General features: G+C 35.2%; 1 protein-coding gene across 1 annotated transcript in view; it reads right to left on the reverse strand.

The window, feature by feature from the left end:
* The window catches only part of LOC129233244 (lysosomal acid phosphatase-like), a 59296-nt gene extending 42470 nt beyond the window's left edge, over positions 1-16826 (reverse strand). The window contains exons 1-3 of the mRNA XM_054867296.1: positions 16653-16826; positions 8622-8717; positions 4855-4935 (exon numbers count right to left, since the gene is read on the reverse strand). Of these exons, the coding sequence (XP_054723271.1) occupies positions 4855-4935; positions 8622-8717; positions 16653-16826 (351 nt within the window). The remainder of the gene's footprint in view (positions 1-4854; positions 4936-8621; positions 8718-16652) is intronic.
* Positions 16827-17291: the final 465 nt, after the last annotated feature.

Below are 17291 nucleotides of genomic sequence, written 5' to 3' on the forward strand. Positions count from 1 at the left end.
ATTAAATGCCAAACGTATTTTATTTTCTACGTCATATTTGTGTGCAAAACCTCATGCCTGGTGTTAACTATATTTTCGCCGAACGCCACTGCATAAGGCGCTCAAAAGACATTTGCACGACGGCGCCGATCAGACTTGGCGCGGGCCTGAGTGGCCCTAAACGGCAGCATAGCTTTAAACCAGGCTAAGACTTCATTTCAAATGGAAGATTTAATTTTGGATAACCATACACCGTAAGTTAAGAGTGATTCTTAACCATAGTTTAAGAGTGATTCTTCCGTTTCACACCAACCAATACATTAAAATACGAGTGGGACAGTTTAGAACAGAGAAATAGGGAAGTTGCAACCTATTAAATGTTCATATTTTGGCTATTGGATATTGTTAATTGACCCTCAAAACTAAAAAATTCACCATCGACGAATTTTAAAACACCGTGGTTGATTTTTAATGAATTTTTAAAAAACCACGCGCAAAAGTGCGCTCTTCTGAAGCGTCACGAGCCTACGTCACAGGGCGCGAATGGGCAGCCTTCCGCCGAAGATCCCTTGTTTTCGCTAGGAACATTTTGAGCGCGCTGATATTTTTATTTTTTAGAAATTCAATAATCCTTTTGAACACACTATGGAGGCCGGATTCGTTAAAGCACAATCTAAATAATCTTCCTCATGTAACATCAATGAGGATATTCGAATATTTCCCAGAGGATGAGAGGTTTAATGTTCCAGAAACGCGAGGAGTTAAATGCGAGGAGATAAGCCTTTTACGTTTCGTCTTCGAAGTCGAATGCGTGACCTTCGGCTTCTCCCCTATCGGAAGAGGGCATGACGTCACTTCGTATGCCATTTGACGTCACAAGCGCTTGAACTTTAAAAATTAATTTAAAAAAACTACTTATCGTATCGCAAAAATTTTTTCACCTATGATGTTCATACGTGTTACTCTATCATATAAAAATAAAATTGAAAAATCGAAAACTTCCCTATTGTGACTGAAAGCTACCTTGAATGACTAAAAAGGAAATATTCTTTTGCTTTGTAAAAGTAAGTCATCCTCCTATACATAATAGCCAATGATCGAGGAACGCTCCTGTGTAATCAACAATGAAACTCGCGCCACGGCATGATTATTTAGTAATATATTTTGGTAGTAATGTTTAAATTGGAAAGGAAAGGCTTTATTTTGACATAGCTGAACTGGATGCGGAAAATTAACTGTTTTACTGGTAAAAGCGTCATTTTAGGAGAATGAAGAAACGAAAAAGTGCTCAGCAATGAACGATATCGACTGCAGTTTAGGGTTAATCCACTGGAGTTAGGGTTAAAATTTCAACTACCAAAATATCATCGAACAGGCAACGGCTTCGTTCGAATTTTCATAGAAGCAATTTTCACTCGTCATACCTTGAAGGGTGATTTTCTAGTTCAATAAATAAAAAAGCTTAATATATTTTAGAAGTATATAACAGAAAAGTTGATATTTTAGAATTTTAGACTGTAAATAATATTTTTAAAAGTATACAACAGAAAAGTTGATATTTTAGAATTTTAGACAATAAATAATATTTTTTTTAAAGTATACAACAGAAAAGTTGATATTTTAGAATTTTAGACAATAAATAATTTTTTTTTAAGTATACAACAGAAAAGTTGATATTATTTTAGAAAATAAATTTGTGGGGAACGTGTGGCAAAGTCAAATAGTTAAGACAACTTTCCTTTTTCAAATTGGAAATTTATTTTAAAGATTACAGTAAATAAAGAAAAAATAATGCATTGAAATATTATTTGTCATTTTTTGGGGTAAATTTGTACTTAAAGAAAAAGAAAGTGAAAATTGTTCTCTTTTTTTGCATGGGGTAAAATGAAAAATGAAACATTTTTCGATGGAAATATTTTGTATTTCATTAGTAAAAACAGTTTTCATCAAATGAATGAGTAAATGAGTTTATAATGAAACAATAAAGGAATAAATAAATAAATAAATAAAATAAATTGATAGAAGAGACAAAATAAATGAGTGAATAAAATAGTGAATGCATAAGAAAATAAGTGAATTTATTGATGAATAAATACGTAAGTGATTTTTTAAATGAATAATAAATAAACGAAATGAACTATTTCACTTTGCCCTACGTGCGCTGGACTAATCACATTAAGCATCTTTATCTTTACTAATAATAAAGCTGAAAGTCTCTCTGTCCGGAGGATGTCTGTTGGATGTCTGGATCTCTGTGACGCGCATAGCGCCTAGATCGTTCAGCCGATTTTCATGAAATTTGGCACAAAGTTAGTTTGTAGCATGGGGGTGTTCACCTCGAAGCGATTTTTCGAAAATTCGATGTGCTTCTTTTTCTATTCCAATTTTAAGAACAAAAATATCATAAGATGGACGAGTAAATAACGAAATTATCATAACATGGAACCGTAACATGGGCACAAGCCAATTTTTGAGATACGAAACTATCATAACTTGGAACCGTATTATGGATACAAGCCAATTGGCGAGAAAATTCACCATACATTATTTGTAAATATACAGGCGAACCAAAAGACCTTTTAGTTTTTCTATTACGGGCAAAGTCGTGTGGGTACCACTAGTTTAAAATAAAAATCTGCCTATAACTAAATATAAGTACTGCACTGGATATTAGTATGTTCCTATTAATACTTAAAATGTTAATTGCAAAAACTTGATAATTTTGCAACAATAAAATAAATTTTTAATAAATCGCAAAATATTGTAATATGTGTATCAAATTTTGAAAACGACTTGTATTATTATTTTCTTTGATCTTTAGAGGTATTTGTTTTGACTGAAATCAACTATGTGTTCAAGAAATTACTTAAAATATTGTTAGATAGGTGGCGCTGAAAACTGTGAAAATGTTTTACCGTTTCACTTTGCCCTAGATTGCCCTACATCAAATTCTTAATCTTTATTTTCACTGTTGCAGTTTCTGCCATTGTCTCTGGTAGTTTTGGTAACTTGTTATAAAGTTACAATATTCAGAATGTATAAAGTAACAATATCGACACTTTGCTTCAACGGGGTCGTTTCCGAATTTTTAAAAGTATTTTTCTCTGAAAGAGCATGCTTAAAAAAATAGGTTAACCATCTTTTAAATAATTTGACGAAGTTTAATATTTGTTAACAATTATTTTAATGGCTGCGCAGATTGAAATTCATTTTTTGCGCTTCTGCACATGACATCACAAGTGATGAAATGCCATTAGCACACAGCGCAAATTATCATAACTTGGAACCGCGATCGACAACAAAGTGTAAAATTTTTAGCGCGGCAGTACATTAGCGCGGCAAAGTACATCACTTGTGACGTCATAAAGACCACGCCTTATTTCCAAAACCGGACGTTTGAAAAAAAATTAAATAAACGAGCCAATGTGTGCATCACATGACTTCCTTTTACTCCAATTTAATGTTATTTCCCCATTATTGGCAATTTTAATGTGATTCAATTGTTTACTCTCTAAATATCACCAACAGTGGCCAAATTGAAACCAAATTTTTAAAAATCGCCAAATTTGTCGCCAGGTTGGCGACAAAACTTGGCGATCAAAACATTGGCGATATATCGCCAAGTGTCCGACAAATTATAACACCACTTTTTACATCGAAATTAACGATGATTTCCCCCCAAAAAATGGCAAAAGACATCCTTAGAAACATCCGAATGCAACCAAAGGGGAAGGTGCACAATTAGGCCCCACTAGGAGTCTACGTACCAAATTTCAACTTTCTAGGACATAGCGTTTTTGAGTTATGCGAGATACATACACACATACGCACGTACGCACATACATACGTACATACGGACGTCACGAGAAAATTCGTTGCAATTAACTCTGGACTCGTCAAAATGGATATTTCGGGTGTCTGTAGGTTCCTAAGCATATATCCACGTGTGGTCGGGTCGGAAAAAAAACTCAATATTCATTCGGGGGTGAGAAAAATGGAAATCAAGGCTGATTTTTGAGTGAAAATTAATGTGATACAATACTACCTTTTTTGTAAAGGAAGTAAAAATAACTGTTGGGGGAAATAATAGATTTTTTTGTCTCCATGTTATTATTTTTTTTCGCTTATTCGATCAATTTTAGTGACTAAAAGTTGTACTTTCGACTGAAGGGGAGTCAGTACCCCCTATACCATCAATGTTAATTTGCAAAGGTTCATGTACCTTTTTCTGAAAATCTATTGAAGATACAATAATGAAATTTTTTCTGTACCTTAAGTAGACTCTTTTCTCTTTACTGAATTAAAATTTTACAGAAAAGAAGCTTAGTTTTTATTTAAAAAATTCTAATGCGTAAGTCACTGTATTTTGTTCAAAAAATGCCATTTTGCAACACGAAATCAGCTCTATAAAAAAATATTTTTGGAATATGAGAAAAATTTTACTTCAGTATATGCAACTCGATACATGGAATAGGTGATAAAAATTTCAAATCATAACACAATTAAGTTTCTGAGAAAAAGGAACATTTAGTTTCAAAAATACCATTTCGAGATATTGCAATTTAAAGGGGAAAATCATACCTTATCAACATATGTTTACCTTTTTTTGAAGCACTTTTTAACTTACTTCTAATATGATCAAGATCAAGAAATTTGTATCATTAAAAAGGTATTGAAATGGAGTTTCAAAATATATAAAAATCAAAAAATCAAATTTTTGAAAGTATTTAGGGTACTGACTCCCCTGAAGGAAACACCCCATTAATGCCCGAAACCAGGCAGGGATATTGGTCCGTATGTTATGAAATTTAAGATTGATGTAAAATTGTTGACAGAGTTACAAAGATTATGCAGCGGGAAAAAAAAAATTCTTACTTCAACTGGGCTAGCAGTGATAAAATTGCGGTAGAGCCATCTCAAATGCCTCCCCAAACAATACATTTGATACTTGCCGTGCTGTAAAAAGGGAAATAATTAATTACTAAAGAATGATTTCAAGTCACTGTTTTTTAAGCAAATTTAATACCACAATATTAAGCATATCATTCTACATTTCGAATTGAAATATTAAAATACATATTATCTCAAGAAGGATTAGATATTTTTTGAACAGCCATAATATTATTGTAATGGATCCGGTGCGGCTTCCAACTTTCTTGAAAGGACGACACAGTTCTTGATTAAAGACACAGGAAATTTATTTACACTATGTACAGGAAAGAGCGTCAACAACTGCTAAATTAATCATCAGCAATTAAGCAAATATCACACAACACCGTAAACTCAACGGTTACACAGGTATTTACTTCCAAATACGATACACTTCCATACACAGCGAAAAGCCTCGCAATAAACAGAGCTAATACGCTCTCAGTACAAATTCTCAATCGAAACTGAACTTTTTATCCTGCGTAACGGCTTTTTATACACACCGAAAAGAGAGCTCTCAAATATTCCACAAGATTCCAAATGCTTCTCGAAAATCGTAGACCGTTATTTTATTTCTTTCATTCACAAACCTTATCAATGAAAAATAGGGGACCGTATACCTAAGCCGAATGTATAGGGGCTGTATATTCATTACAGGAAACTATTTACAGGTTACGTTACTACAATAATTTTAGATGAAAGATAATTTAGTAAACGCCTAATTTAGCTAGATTACGCAAATTAATCACAAAAATAATTACTATTTACGGAATTTGTAACATTATATTTTAAACTGTCATTGAAATAAGCTTCATAGAGGCAAATTCAAACATAATGTAAAGACAAAATTTTTTAAAAAATGTATTAAAACCGATTTTTTTTTTTTAAATTCCTGAAAGCTTTCAACATGTTGAGGTTGCGCTGTCTCTCCTCTTCTTGGTCCGAAGTCTCTAATTTGTATCTTAATATTGATTGTTATAATGATCCAAGTAGACTTGAAGATCATATTGCTACAAATTCTGTAAATAGTAATTATTTTTGTGATTAATTTGAGTTTATTAAAGTATCATTTATCTAAAATTGTTGTAGTAACGTAACCTGTAAATAGTGTCTTGTAATGAATATACAGCCCCCGTACATTCGGCTGAAGTATACGGTTTCCTCATTTCTGAATGATAAAATTTGTACGGGGGAAGAAATAAAATAACGGTTTACGATTTTCGGAAATCTTGTGGAATATTTGAGAGTTCTCTTTCGATGTGTATAAATAGCGGTCCGCATGATAAAAAGTCAGTTTCGATTGAGAATTTGTACTGAGAGTGTATTAGCTCTGTTTATTGCGAGGCATTTCGCTGTGTTGTTTTTCGTATTTGGAAGTAAATACGTGTGTAACCCGTGGAGTTTACGGTGTTGAGTGATATTTGCTTAATTGCTGATGATTAATTTAGCAGTTGTTAACGATCGTTCCTGTACATAGTGTAAATACATCTCCTTCGTTTTCTCAAGAACTGTGTCGTCATTTCAAGAAAGCTGGAAGTCGCACCGGATCCGTAACAATATATTTAGGAAAAACTGATAAACAATAAATTTAAAATATTTTTCAGTCCAGTTTTCTCTCTTTTTAACCCCCGACACACAAAGGAAGGGGGTTATAAGTTTGACGTGTCTGTGTATCTAAATGTATGTGTGTCTGTGGCACTTTAGTGCCTAATCGGATGGACCGATTACAAAAAAAAAAAAAAAAAAAAAACCGTTCAAAAGGAAAGTTGATCGAGAGTGATCTTAGCTAGGTTGCATCTTTGGATGACAATAATTAACGAAGATATTAATTAAAAACCTCTGAAAGTTTTTTTCGCAATTTTTGCCGTGACACCATATTTGAAAATTTTAAAATTTAATACCAAAATAAAGAGAATTTTTTTCCTCGTCTGATAAAATGTGTTTGGAACTTCCATGTTGCATAGAATTCGAATTATAACGTTTTTTAAAAACAGATTTTAATAACGGCTAAGCCTTTATTCACGCGAATGACCTTCGAATTCATTGTTGGCCGACAAGGAAATTAAACCATAGACTAATAATAAGAATAGACTGGGCTATGGCAACCCTTTTGCTGCTCATAAACCATAAACCAAACCATGTGACTGGTGGATATCCTAGCAACAATCAACGCCTGCGAGAAATAAAATAAATAGAATTGATGGAACACGGAAGAATGATCTTTTACGGAGTCCGATTTGTAAATTTGTTATTCTAAGCTGTAAATATTTTGTTAATATAGTGAATTTTTCGTTTAGATAGTATTGTGCATTTTCTTCATTCAATTGCAATAACTCCCTAAGCAATTAAAGATGCAAGCACCCAAAAAAGAATCGGCAAACGGTAAGATTTTTACCTACAATTTCAATTTAAGATACCGATTTGTACATTTTTGCGTTAACGCAAAACGTTTACGCCATTACGTTTAAGCCAACGCTGACGTAGCAGTTTGGAATGAAATAAAAGTTACTAAAAACTGTGATCAAAAACTAATTTCTAATGTCAAAATAATGCATAACTATAAGAAAAACAGTTCAATCTCTGCACCTGGAAAAAAATTATAATGAAAACACATTACGTCTTAAAATACATGTCGAGTGCCAAACTATAGATAATGTTGCCATCTAGCAACCATGCTGCCAAAGTTTTCGCCAAGCCTTCCACCAGTCACATGATGTATGCGTGAACGATTTTATTCATCAGCTGGTCTGAGAAAGCTCGGTCTACTCCATAGACTAATAATAAGAGTAGACCGAGCTATGGCAACCCTTTTGCTGCTCATAAACCAAACCATGTGACTGGTGGATATCCTAGCAACAGCGGGCGTTAATAGTAGCAGACGATCAACGCCAGCGCGAAATAAAATAAATCGAATTGATGGAATACGGAAGAATGATCTTTTATGGAGTCCGATTTGTAAATTTGTTATTCTAAGTTGTAAATATTTTGTTAATATAGTGAGTTTTTCGTTTAGATAGTATTGTGCATTTTCTTTAGTCAATTTCAATAACTCTCTAAGCAATAAAAGACGCAAGCGACCAAGAAGAATCAGCAAACGGTAAGATTTTTACCTACAGTTTCAATTTAAGATACCGATTAGTACATTTTTGCGTTAACGCAAAACGTTTACGCCATTTCGTTCACGCCAACGCTGACAGCTCCAAATGAAATAAAAGTTACCGAAAACTGATCAAAAACTATTACTAATGTCAAAATAATGCATAACTAAAAGAAAAACAGTTCAATCTCTGCACCTGGAAGTTTTTTTTAATGAAAACACATTGTCTTAAAATACATGTCGAGTGCCAAACTATAGATAATGCTGCCATCTAGCAACCATGCTGCCAAAGTCTTCGCCAAGCCCTTCCACTAGTCACATGATACATCTATGAACCAATTTTCTTTATCAGCAAGAATGAGAAAGCTCGGTCTACTCTTATTATTAGTCTATGGTCTACTCTTATTATTAGTCTATGAATTAAACACAATGATTTAAAATTTTTATCTGTTGCCAGTTTCTATTTGTTAGCAAATAAAATACTTGAAATTGATTTTTAATAGTACAAGGCTTTTAAAAGGATTTACAATTTTCCCTCTTAATTCTACAGTTGCGACTCAGTCGAGGTTTTTTAAAATTTTTAATTTTAGTTACCTGTTACTAATGTATTTCTTACTTGTGTTAAGCGACCAACTCCTTCTCTCCATACGTCTATTGGATTTAAGTCCCCAGGGAATGTTTGATCAGGTGCTCTCATTCCATGGCGGAAGAGCTTGAAAAGAATTTAAAAAAAGTTACATAAATGTTTGTTGACAAAAAATATAAAAACAAGCAACGGTGCATAATACAATCAAAGGTTTTTTTTTTTTCCAAAGCCGAAAAGTTATCTACCTAGAAAAAGTGAAGCATTAATCCAGAGTTTCGACAGTTGAATCACTTTCTGTCAAAAGGGCGTAAGTTGATTTACGGCCTTTCAACAAACAGTTTCTGTTATTGAGAAGTCAATTCAGAATTGTTAATGCAAAATTAAAGTTTAGGCCATTTTTTTCCGAAACTTTTCAGAGTGAAGTCCTAGATCGGCATACTCCTTTTTAATATGACCCAAACATTATTTAAAATTCAATTTTAAGACCTCAATTTCGAACATTTTCCGAAGGAATACCAGTTTACTCACTATGCTCCCTCAGTTTGGATCAACTAAGTATAAATTGAGTTTTGGAGGCTTTCATTACAAATAAATTTTCGTTGGGAATAGTACCTCCTGTCCTTTATCTAACGTTGCTAAAAATAGCTTTAAAATACGTTTCTGAGAGTGAAAGATCCGGAATATTTTACGTCTACATCCCCCCCCCCCCCCTCCTAACATTCTCAAAGCTGATGGCAAGTCACATTTTCAGGAGATAACCCCCGAGTCTTTCCCTATTCTCTTACTGTCACTTAAAAAGACTGAAAGTGCGTGTTTCTAGACTGGAAATATAGGGTGTTCCAAAAAAAAAAATGAATAAAAAAAACCGAGCTGATGTGCATCACAGACTTCCTTTCACGCTAATTTAAAGATAATAGTGCCTTGGACTTAGTAAGCAAAAGAAACACTTTTATTTTCACCCCAAATTTGTTGCGAACCAAAGCAAAAAAAAAAAATTAATTTGAATTTCGACATCTTGAATTCAAATTATGTTTTTCGCAATCACGAGTGTGTGTGGGGGGGGGGGATATGTGTGTTTGTGTCTGTGTGCAGGCATGAAAGTGTGGGTAGTTTTGTGTGTGTGTGTGTAGGTTTTTGTGTGTGTATATGTGTAAGTGTCTGTATGTATGTGTGTGTGTGTAGTTGTGTATGTATGCGCGTGTGTGTAGGACATGGATGCAACCTGGAGACGGCTTTCGCTGTAGGAGCAGCAGCGTGAGGAGCCCGCCTGTCCACGGTGATGGTGCAGAGGGTGGCGGTGGGAAAATAAAATGATAGCACGCCAAAAACAGTCAAATGAAAGCAATAAGCAATCGTGATTGCTCAAAAAAAACATTTTATATTGATTAATTTTTCTAATATTGGCAGTTTTAATGGAATTTAATGGTTAACTTTCTAAATATCGCCAATAGTAGCCAAATTGAAACCAGATTTAAAAAAAAAAAAAAAAAACGCCAAATTTGTCGCCAAGTTGGTGACAAAACTTGGCGACTAAAAGCTTGGTGATGTATCGCCAAGTGTGTGCAAAATTGTAACACCACTTGAGTTTGTATTGAAAGTAACAATTTTCAACTCCCAAAAAAAGTGCAAAAGACCCCCTTTGGAACTTCCAAATGCAACCAAAAAAAGGAGGTGCACAACTAGATCCCACTAGGATTCTACGTACCAAGTTTCAACTTTCTAGGACATACCGTTCTTGAGTTACGCACGTACGCACGTACTCATATTCTCACACACATACATACGTACGTACAGACGTCACGAGAAAACTCGTTGTAATTAACTCGGGAATCGTCAAAATGGATATTTGGAGCGTCTATACGCTCTTAGGTATATATGCACGTGTGGTCGAGTCAAGAAAAAACTTTTTATCAACATAAAATTTCGAACATACGAAAAAAAAAATAATTATTTACAACAAAAAGAAAGAAATTAATTTGAATTTTTGACATCTTGAATTCAAATTATGTTTTTCGCAATCACGAGCGTGTGTATGTATGTATGCGCGTGTGTGTTTGTGTAGGTGAATGTGTGTGGGTGCGTGCGTGTGTGCATGTATGCATGTGTGTGCATGTTGTGTATGCAGTGCTGTGTGTGTACGCGCGTGTGTGTGTGTAGGCGTTCGTGGGTGTGTGTATGTGTGTGTGTGTAGTTGTGTATGTATGCGCGTGTGTGTAGGACATGGACGCAACCTGGAGACGGCTTTCGCTATAGGAGCAGCATCGTGAGGAGTCGGTCGACGGTGATGCTGCAGAGGGTGGCGGTGGGAAAATAAAATCAAAGGACATTAAAGCAGTCAAGTGAGAACAATAAGCAATCGTGATTGCTCAAAAAAAAAAAAAAAAAAAAACCCATAGATACGGTCTAGTACACACACTTTCAGGTGCTAGTGGGCACGAGTTGCGAATAGTGATTTGGAGTAAGCAAAGAAACACTTTAAGTATTTTTGCCGAAAGTTTGTTGCGAACTGAAGCAAAAAAACTTTTTATACAGGTTATTTTTCCCAATATTGGACATTTTAATGTGATTCAATGGTTAACTCTCTAAATGTCGTCAACAATGGCCAAAATGAAACCAAATTTTAAAAAAAAAAACCGGCAAATTTTTTTATCGCCACGTTGGCGAAAATCTTGGCGACCAAAAGCTGTGTGACATGTCGCCAAGTGTTTGCCAAATTATAATACCTTGTTGAGTTTGCATTGATATTAACAATGATTTCCCCCCAAAAAGGTGTAAAAGACCCCCTTAGGAACATGCCACCAAATGCAACCAAAAGGGGATGTGCACAGCTAGACTTACGTACCAAATTTCAACTTTCTGGGTCATGCCTTTTTGAGTTATGCGAGATACACACACACATACGTACGTGCGCACATACATACGTACATACAGAAGTCACGAACAAACTCGTTGTAATTAATTCGGGGATCGTCAAAATGGAAATTTCGGGTGTCAATACGTTGTTTGACATATATCCACGTGTGGTCGGGTTCAAAAAAAAAAAAAAAAAAACTCAACATTCATTAGGGGGTGAGCAAAATGGAAATTAAGGCCTATTTTTGTGTCATTATTTTTTCGTGAATACAATACTTCCTTTACTTCGTAAAAGGAAGTAAAAACATAGTTCACATTTTCGCAATTTATAACATCATTCAGTGATGAAAATATCATTTTGTAATCTTTCCGAAACTTCTAAAATATTTTATTAATTCGTGTTTTTGAAGTCAAATTTTTTCATCAGCAGATTGATTTTCGTAATATCCCATAAAAAAATAAATGCACGTTTAAACTAACAGCAGATATCAAATAAGTTAAATAGAAAACTCTTTAACCAAAAACTTATTATTTTCAGCTAATACCAAAAATACCGCTGTTTTACCTCAGCAAATACCGGTATTACGAAACTGCAAAATAGCTCAAAATGCCGGTATTGCAATCACTAGATCGGAAGTGTACAAAATTCGATTCACTTTGCGGGTTAAAGAGGACTTAATTCCGAAAAATGAATATTTTAAACACTGAAATTTCTTCTTTACTAATAATAAAGCAGAAAGTCTCTCTGTCCGGAGGATGTCTGTAGGATGTCTCTCTGGATGTCTCTCTGGATGTCTGTAGGATGTCTGTGACGCGCATAGCGCCTAAACCGTTCGGCCGATTTTCATGAAATTTGGCACAAAGTTAGTATGTAGCATGGGGGTGTGCACCTCGAAGCGATTTTTCGAAAATTCGATGTGGTTCTTTTTTTATTCCAATTTTAAGAAGAAAAAAACTATCATAAATTACGAAATTATCGTAACGTGGAACCGTAACATGGGCACAAGCCAATTGGCGAGATACGAAATTATCATAACGTGGAACTGTAATGTCGGTACAAGCCAATTGGCGAGAAAATTCACCATACATTATTCTTTATCTTCTTTACTAATAATAAAGCAGAAAGTCTCTCTGTCCGGAGGATGTCTGGATGTCTGTAGGATGTCTGGATGTCTGTGACGCGCATAGCGCCTAAACCGTTCGGCCGATTTTCATGAATCTTCTTTATCTTTACTAATAATAAAGCAGAAAGTCTCTCTGTCCGGAGGATGTCTGGATGTCTGGATGTCTGTAGGATGTTCGTAGGATGTCTGTGACGCGCATAGCGCTTAAACCGTTCGGCCGATTTTCATGAAATTTGGCACAAAGTTAGTATGTAGCATGGGGGTGTGCACCTCGAAGCGATTTTTCGAAAATTCGATGTGGTTCTTTTTTTATTCCAATTTTAAGAAAAAAAAAACTATCATAAATTACGAAATTATCGTAACGTGGAACCGTAACATGGGCACAAGCCAATTGGCGAGATACGAAATTATCATAACGTGGAACTGTAATGTCGGTACAAGCCAATTGGCGAGAAAATTCACCATACATTATTCTTTATCTTCTTTACTAATAATAAAGCAGAAAGTCTCTCTGTCCGGAGGATGTCTGGATGTCTGTAGGATGTCTGGATGTCTGTGACGCGCATAGCGCCTAAACCGTTCGGCCGATTTTCATGAATCTTCTTTATCTTCTTTACTAATAATAAAGCAGTAAGTCTCTCTGTCCGGAGGATGTCTGTAGGATGTCTGTAGGATGTCTGTAGGATGTCCGTAGGATGTCCGTAGGATGTCTGTGACGCGCATAGCGCTTAAACCGTTCGGCCGATTTTCATGAAATTTGGCACAAAGTTAGTATGTAGCATGGGGGTGTGCACCTCGAAGCGATTTTTCGAAAATTCGATGTGGTTCTTTTTTTATTCAAATTTTAAGAAAAAAAAACTATCATAAATTACGAAATTATCATAACGTGGAATCGTAACATGGGCACAAGCCAATTGGCGAGATACGAAATTATCATAACGTGGAACTGTAACGTCGGTACAAGCCAATTGGCGAGAAAATTCACCATACATCATTTGTAAATATACAAGCGAACCAAAAGACCTTTAATTTTTCTATTACGGGCGAAGCCGTGCGGGTGCCACTAGTTACTAATAATAAAGCAGAAAGTCTCTCTGTCCGGAGGATGTCTGGATGTCTGTAGGATGTCTGTAGGATGTTCGTAGGATGTCTGTGACGCGCATAGCGCTTAAACCGTTCGGCCGATTTTCATGAAATTTGGCACAAAGTTAGTATGTAGCATGGGGGTGTGCACCTCGAAGCGATTTTTCGAAAATTCGATGTGGTTCTTTTTTTATTCCAATTTTAAGAAAAAAAAAACTATCATAAATTACGAAATTATCGTAACGTGGAACCGTAACATGGGCACAAGCCAATTGGCGAGATACGAAATTATCATAACGTGGAACTGTAACGTCGGTACAAGCCAATTGGCGAGAAAATTCACCATACATTATTTGTAAATATACAAGCGAACCAAAAGACCTTTAATTTTTGTATTACGGGCGAAGCCGTGCGGGTGCTACTAGTTAACAATAAAAATAATGTCATGCTAACTGTTGAAACTTACAAAATTTTTGGGGGAAAAAACAAACAAAAGTATAGTACTGCTTCGGTTTACTTTGATTGCATATTGTAGTCCAGAACAAATAAATGAGATAATAGCATGAATAATGATCTTTATCTTTATCTTCTTTACTAATAATAAAGCAGAAAGTCTCTCTGTCCGGAGGATGTCTGGATGTCTGTAGGATGTCTGGATGTCTGTGACGCGCATAGCGCCTAAACCGTTCGGGCCGATTTTCATGACATTTGGCACAAAGTTAGTATGTAGCATGGGGGTGTGCACCTCGAAGCGATTTTTCGAAAATTCGATGTGGTTCTTTTTCTATTCCAATTTTCTTTACTAATAATAAAGCTGAAAGTCTCTCTGTCCGGAGGATGTCTGGATGTCTGTGACGCGCATAGCGCCTACACCGTTCGGCCGATTTTCATGAAATTTGGCACAAAGTTAGTATGTAGCACGGGGGTGTGCACCTCGAAGCGATTTTTCGAAAATTCGATGTGGTTCTTTTTCTATTCCAATTTTAAGAAAAAAATATCATAAGATGAACGAGTAAATTACGAAATTATCATAACGTGGAACCGTAACAAGGGTACAAGCCAATTGGCGAGAAAATTCACCATACATTATTTGTAAATATACAGGCGAACCAAAAGACCTTTTAATTTTTCTATTACGGGCAAAGGGGGGGGGGGGGTACCACTAGTTTTAAATAACATAATAACTAGTGTTTCTAGAAAACTTTTATGTCTAGTCAAAACAAAGACCTGAATAATAAAGGTAAAAATTTTATCATTTGAACAGTTCCACATCACAAACTGAGCCCAAATTCTTCTTGAGTAAAAAGCATGTAAGGGAAGCTGCTGACCCACGGACGTTGGTCGGGAAATTCCGGGTATCGTCTAGGGTGGTCCTAATTGGGGTTCAACGTGTGTGTCACAGCCCTTTCCAGTACCCCAGGAAGATTCAACGCCATCAAACGAACATTTAAGATTCTATCATAATTTTTCGGTTTTAGTAGGCTCTAAAAAAAAAAAAAAAAAAAACATGAAAAATTGCTTTTTTCCCCCCCGCCCGTCGTGGATTGTATTATTTATTTTTGTTGTAGGTATCATGATTCCCTACATTTTGAAGGTTTTGTTTCTGATTTTTAATGTTGTGAAACTGTGGTCTTGTCTATGTGACTGCCTTGCAAAACCAAAATGGCGTACCTTTGTACCCAAGAACATATAACCATGCGTACCCACGGGCGGCAATTTTTAGTCTCCTTGGGTCACACTTGAGTCTTCTTACAAAGTGAAGTACCTCAAAATGGTGCCTTGTCATCAACGTCCGAAATTTGCTTTCAACAATGATGATGAATTTGAAGTAGGGCTTGAAGATATAGTGTTGAAGTAACCTCCACCTGTTGTAAGATCTACAGACCGTCAAACCCACCTGTTTTCATTTGAAGTCGACTTTTCTAGGTTTTTGTTGGTTTAATCTAAACTGAGTTTTTTGTAATTTGTTAATTTTGTTAAAGTGTTCAATTTGCATATAAATTGAACTTACTATATTAGGTACATAGAGAGCCATATTATCATGGATCTAGTTAATATTTTGTTTAAAAACATATTAAGTATTCATAACATCATGAACTCTCTTAAGAGTAATATATTTTTTTTTTAAGTTCACTGATGTTAAAAAATTAAGGAAAACTAAAAAAAGGGGAAAAACCTTCGGTTAATTTTCAAAGTTTAATTTTTGTTGGATATTTTGTTTAATGTTATTTTCAACGGATGTTTGAAGTATTTCAATATAAAATGGCTTATGAAAAGTATAATTGAGTATAATTGAGTTCCTCAGACCTATTTATGTGTTTTTTTTTATATGTCCATGGGTACAAAGGCACCTGTCCGCGGGGTGAACGGGGGTGTTGTACCCACGGACAAAAAAGACGGATTTTAAGAAAATATTTTTTAAGTTGAAATCTTTGAGATTTTCGCCTGACAAAAATTGGCAAATTAGCTGATAAGTTGTAGATTCTGCCAGAAAATTTTACCGATCGATTATCTGTTCCCAGAGATCAGCAAAAATTGAAAAGTAAATTTTGTCCATGGGTACAGCAGCTTTCCCTACTTATTTTAATTCATAAGTTTATTTATTTCAACTCATTCTGTTACGACATTTTGAATTTCTAAGTTCTCCACGTTTTTTTTTTTTTAATTTGCCTTTTTGTCCCTTGCGAATACGTTGCTATTCCAAACCTCAAGAATGAGATGACTTTCTAACACATTCTCGAAGTTAGCTTAAATCTTAATGTGGAGCATCGTCAAGAAAAATATTTTTTTTTCTTCTCCAAATTGTGAACTGATTTCTGGTAAAATCATGGACTTTTCTTATATTTCCCGAAACGAGTTACGGATTATATTAATAAACCGGTAGGTCTGATAAATATTCAAAAAATTTATCATTTAATTGTTTTAGTAGTGATTTTGCAAAATCACCGGATTAAATATCTTTATTGTAATATTTACATTTCTGAAAAAATTCAACACTTACAATTTGCAGTTGCACCAGCTCCCTTCCTTCCTCCGAACCAGATTCCTCAGAACGTTCTGTTGTTTGTTGTAAAGTATCAGCTGCTACAGATTTCTCCTCGGCAGCAAACACCACAAAATCACTAGCAGAGAAAGCTATCACACAAATTATTACAGCCCATTTGTTAATCACCATTCTAAAACACCATCAAAACAACCTCAACACTTTTCATTCAAAGGTTTTTTAAATTCTTCACCACCAGTCATTTATGATTATTCAAGTAAAAAATATCACGAACTGAATAAAAGAACTACAAATTAGATTAGCTCAAATCTTTACGCCGGGAAGGATTTCCTAACCCCAATATCAATTTCAGAGGACTAACAGATGGTGGAATATTCAGCTTAAGGGTATATGTTTACTGAGCTGCTCTTCAGTTTCGGTTGGCATGGCCGACTGAAGTAAAGCAAACATGAGGCAACCAATATCGTAACACAACGTTCGCGATTAACTGCCCTCCTGATCCATGTGTTCTTCTGGAACACATTCATAACCGGGTTGTGACAATTGTGACAAAAGAGTTGCGCTGATCTCGGACGAATGGGAATAAAACTCGCGTGTAAAGAAACGTGTGAGACACTGGGAGCGTGACACCTGGGT

Source organism: Uloborus diversus, unplaced genomic scaffold, assembly GCF_026930045.1.
Source record: "Uloborus diversus isolate 005 unplaced genomic scaffold, Udiv.v.3.1 scaffold_284, whole genome shotgun sequence".
In the NCBI taxonomy this organism is placed as follows: Eukaryota; Metazoa; Arthropoda; class Arachnida; order Araneae; family Uloboridae; genus Uloborus; species Uloborus diversus.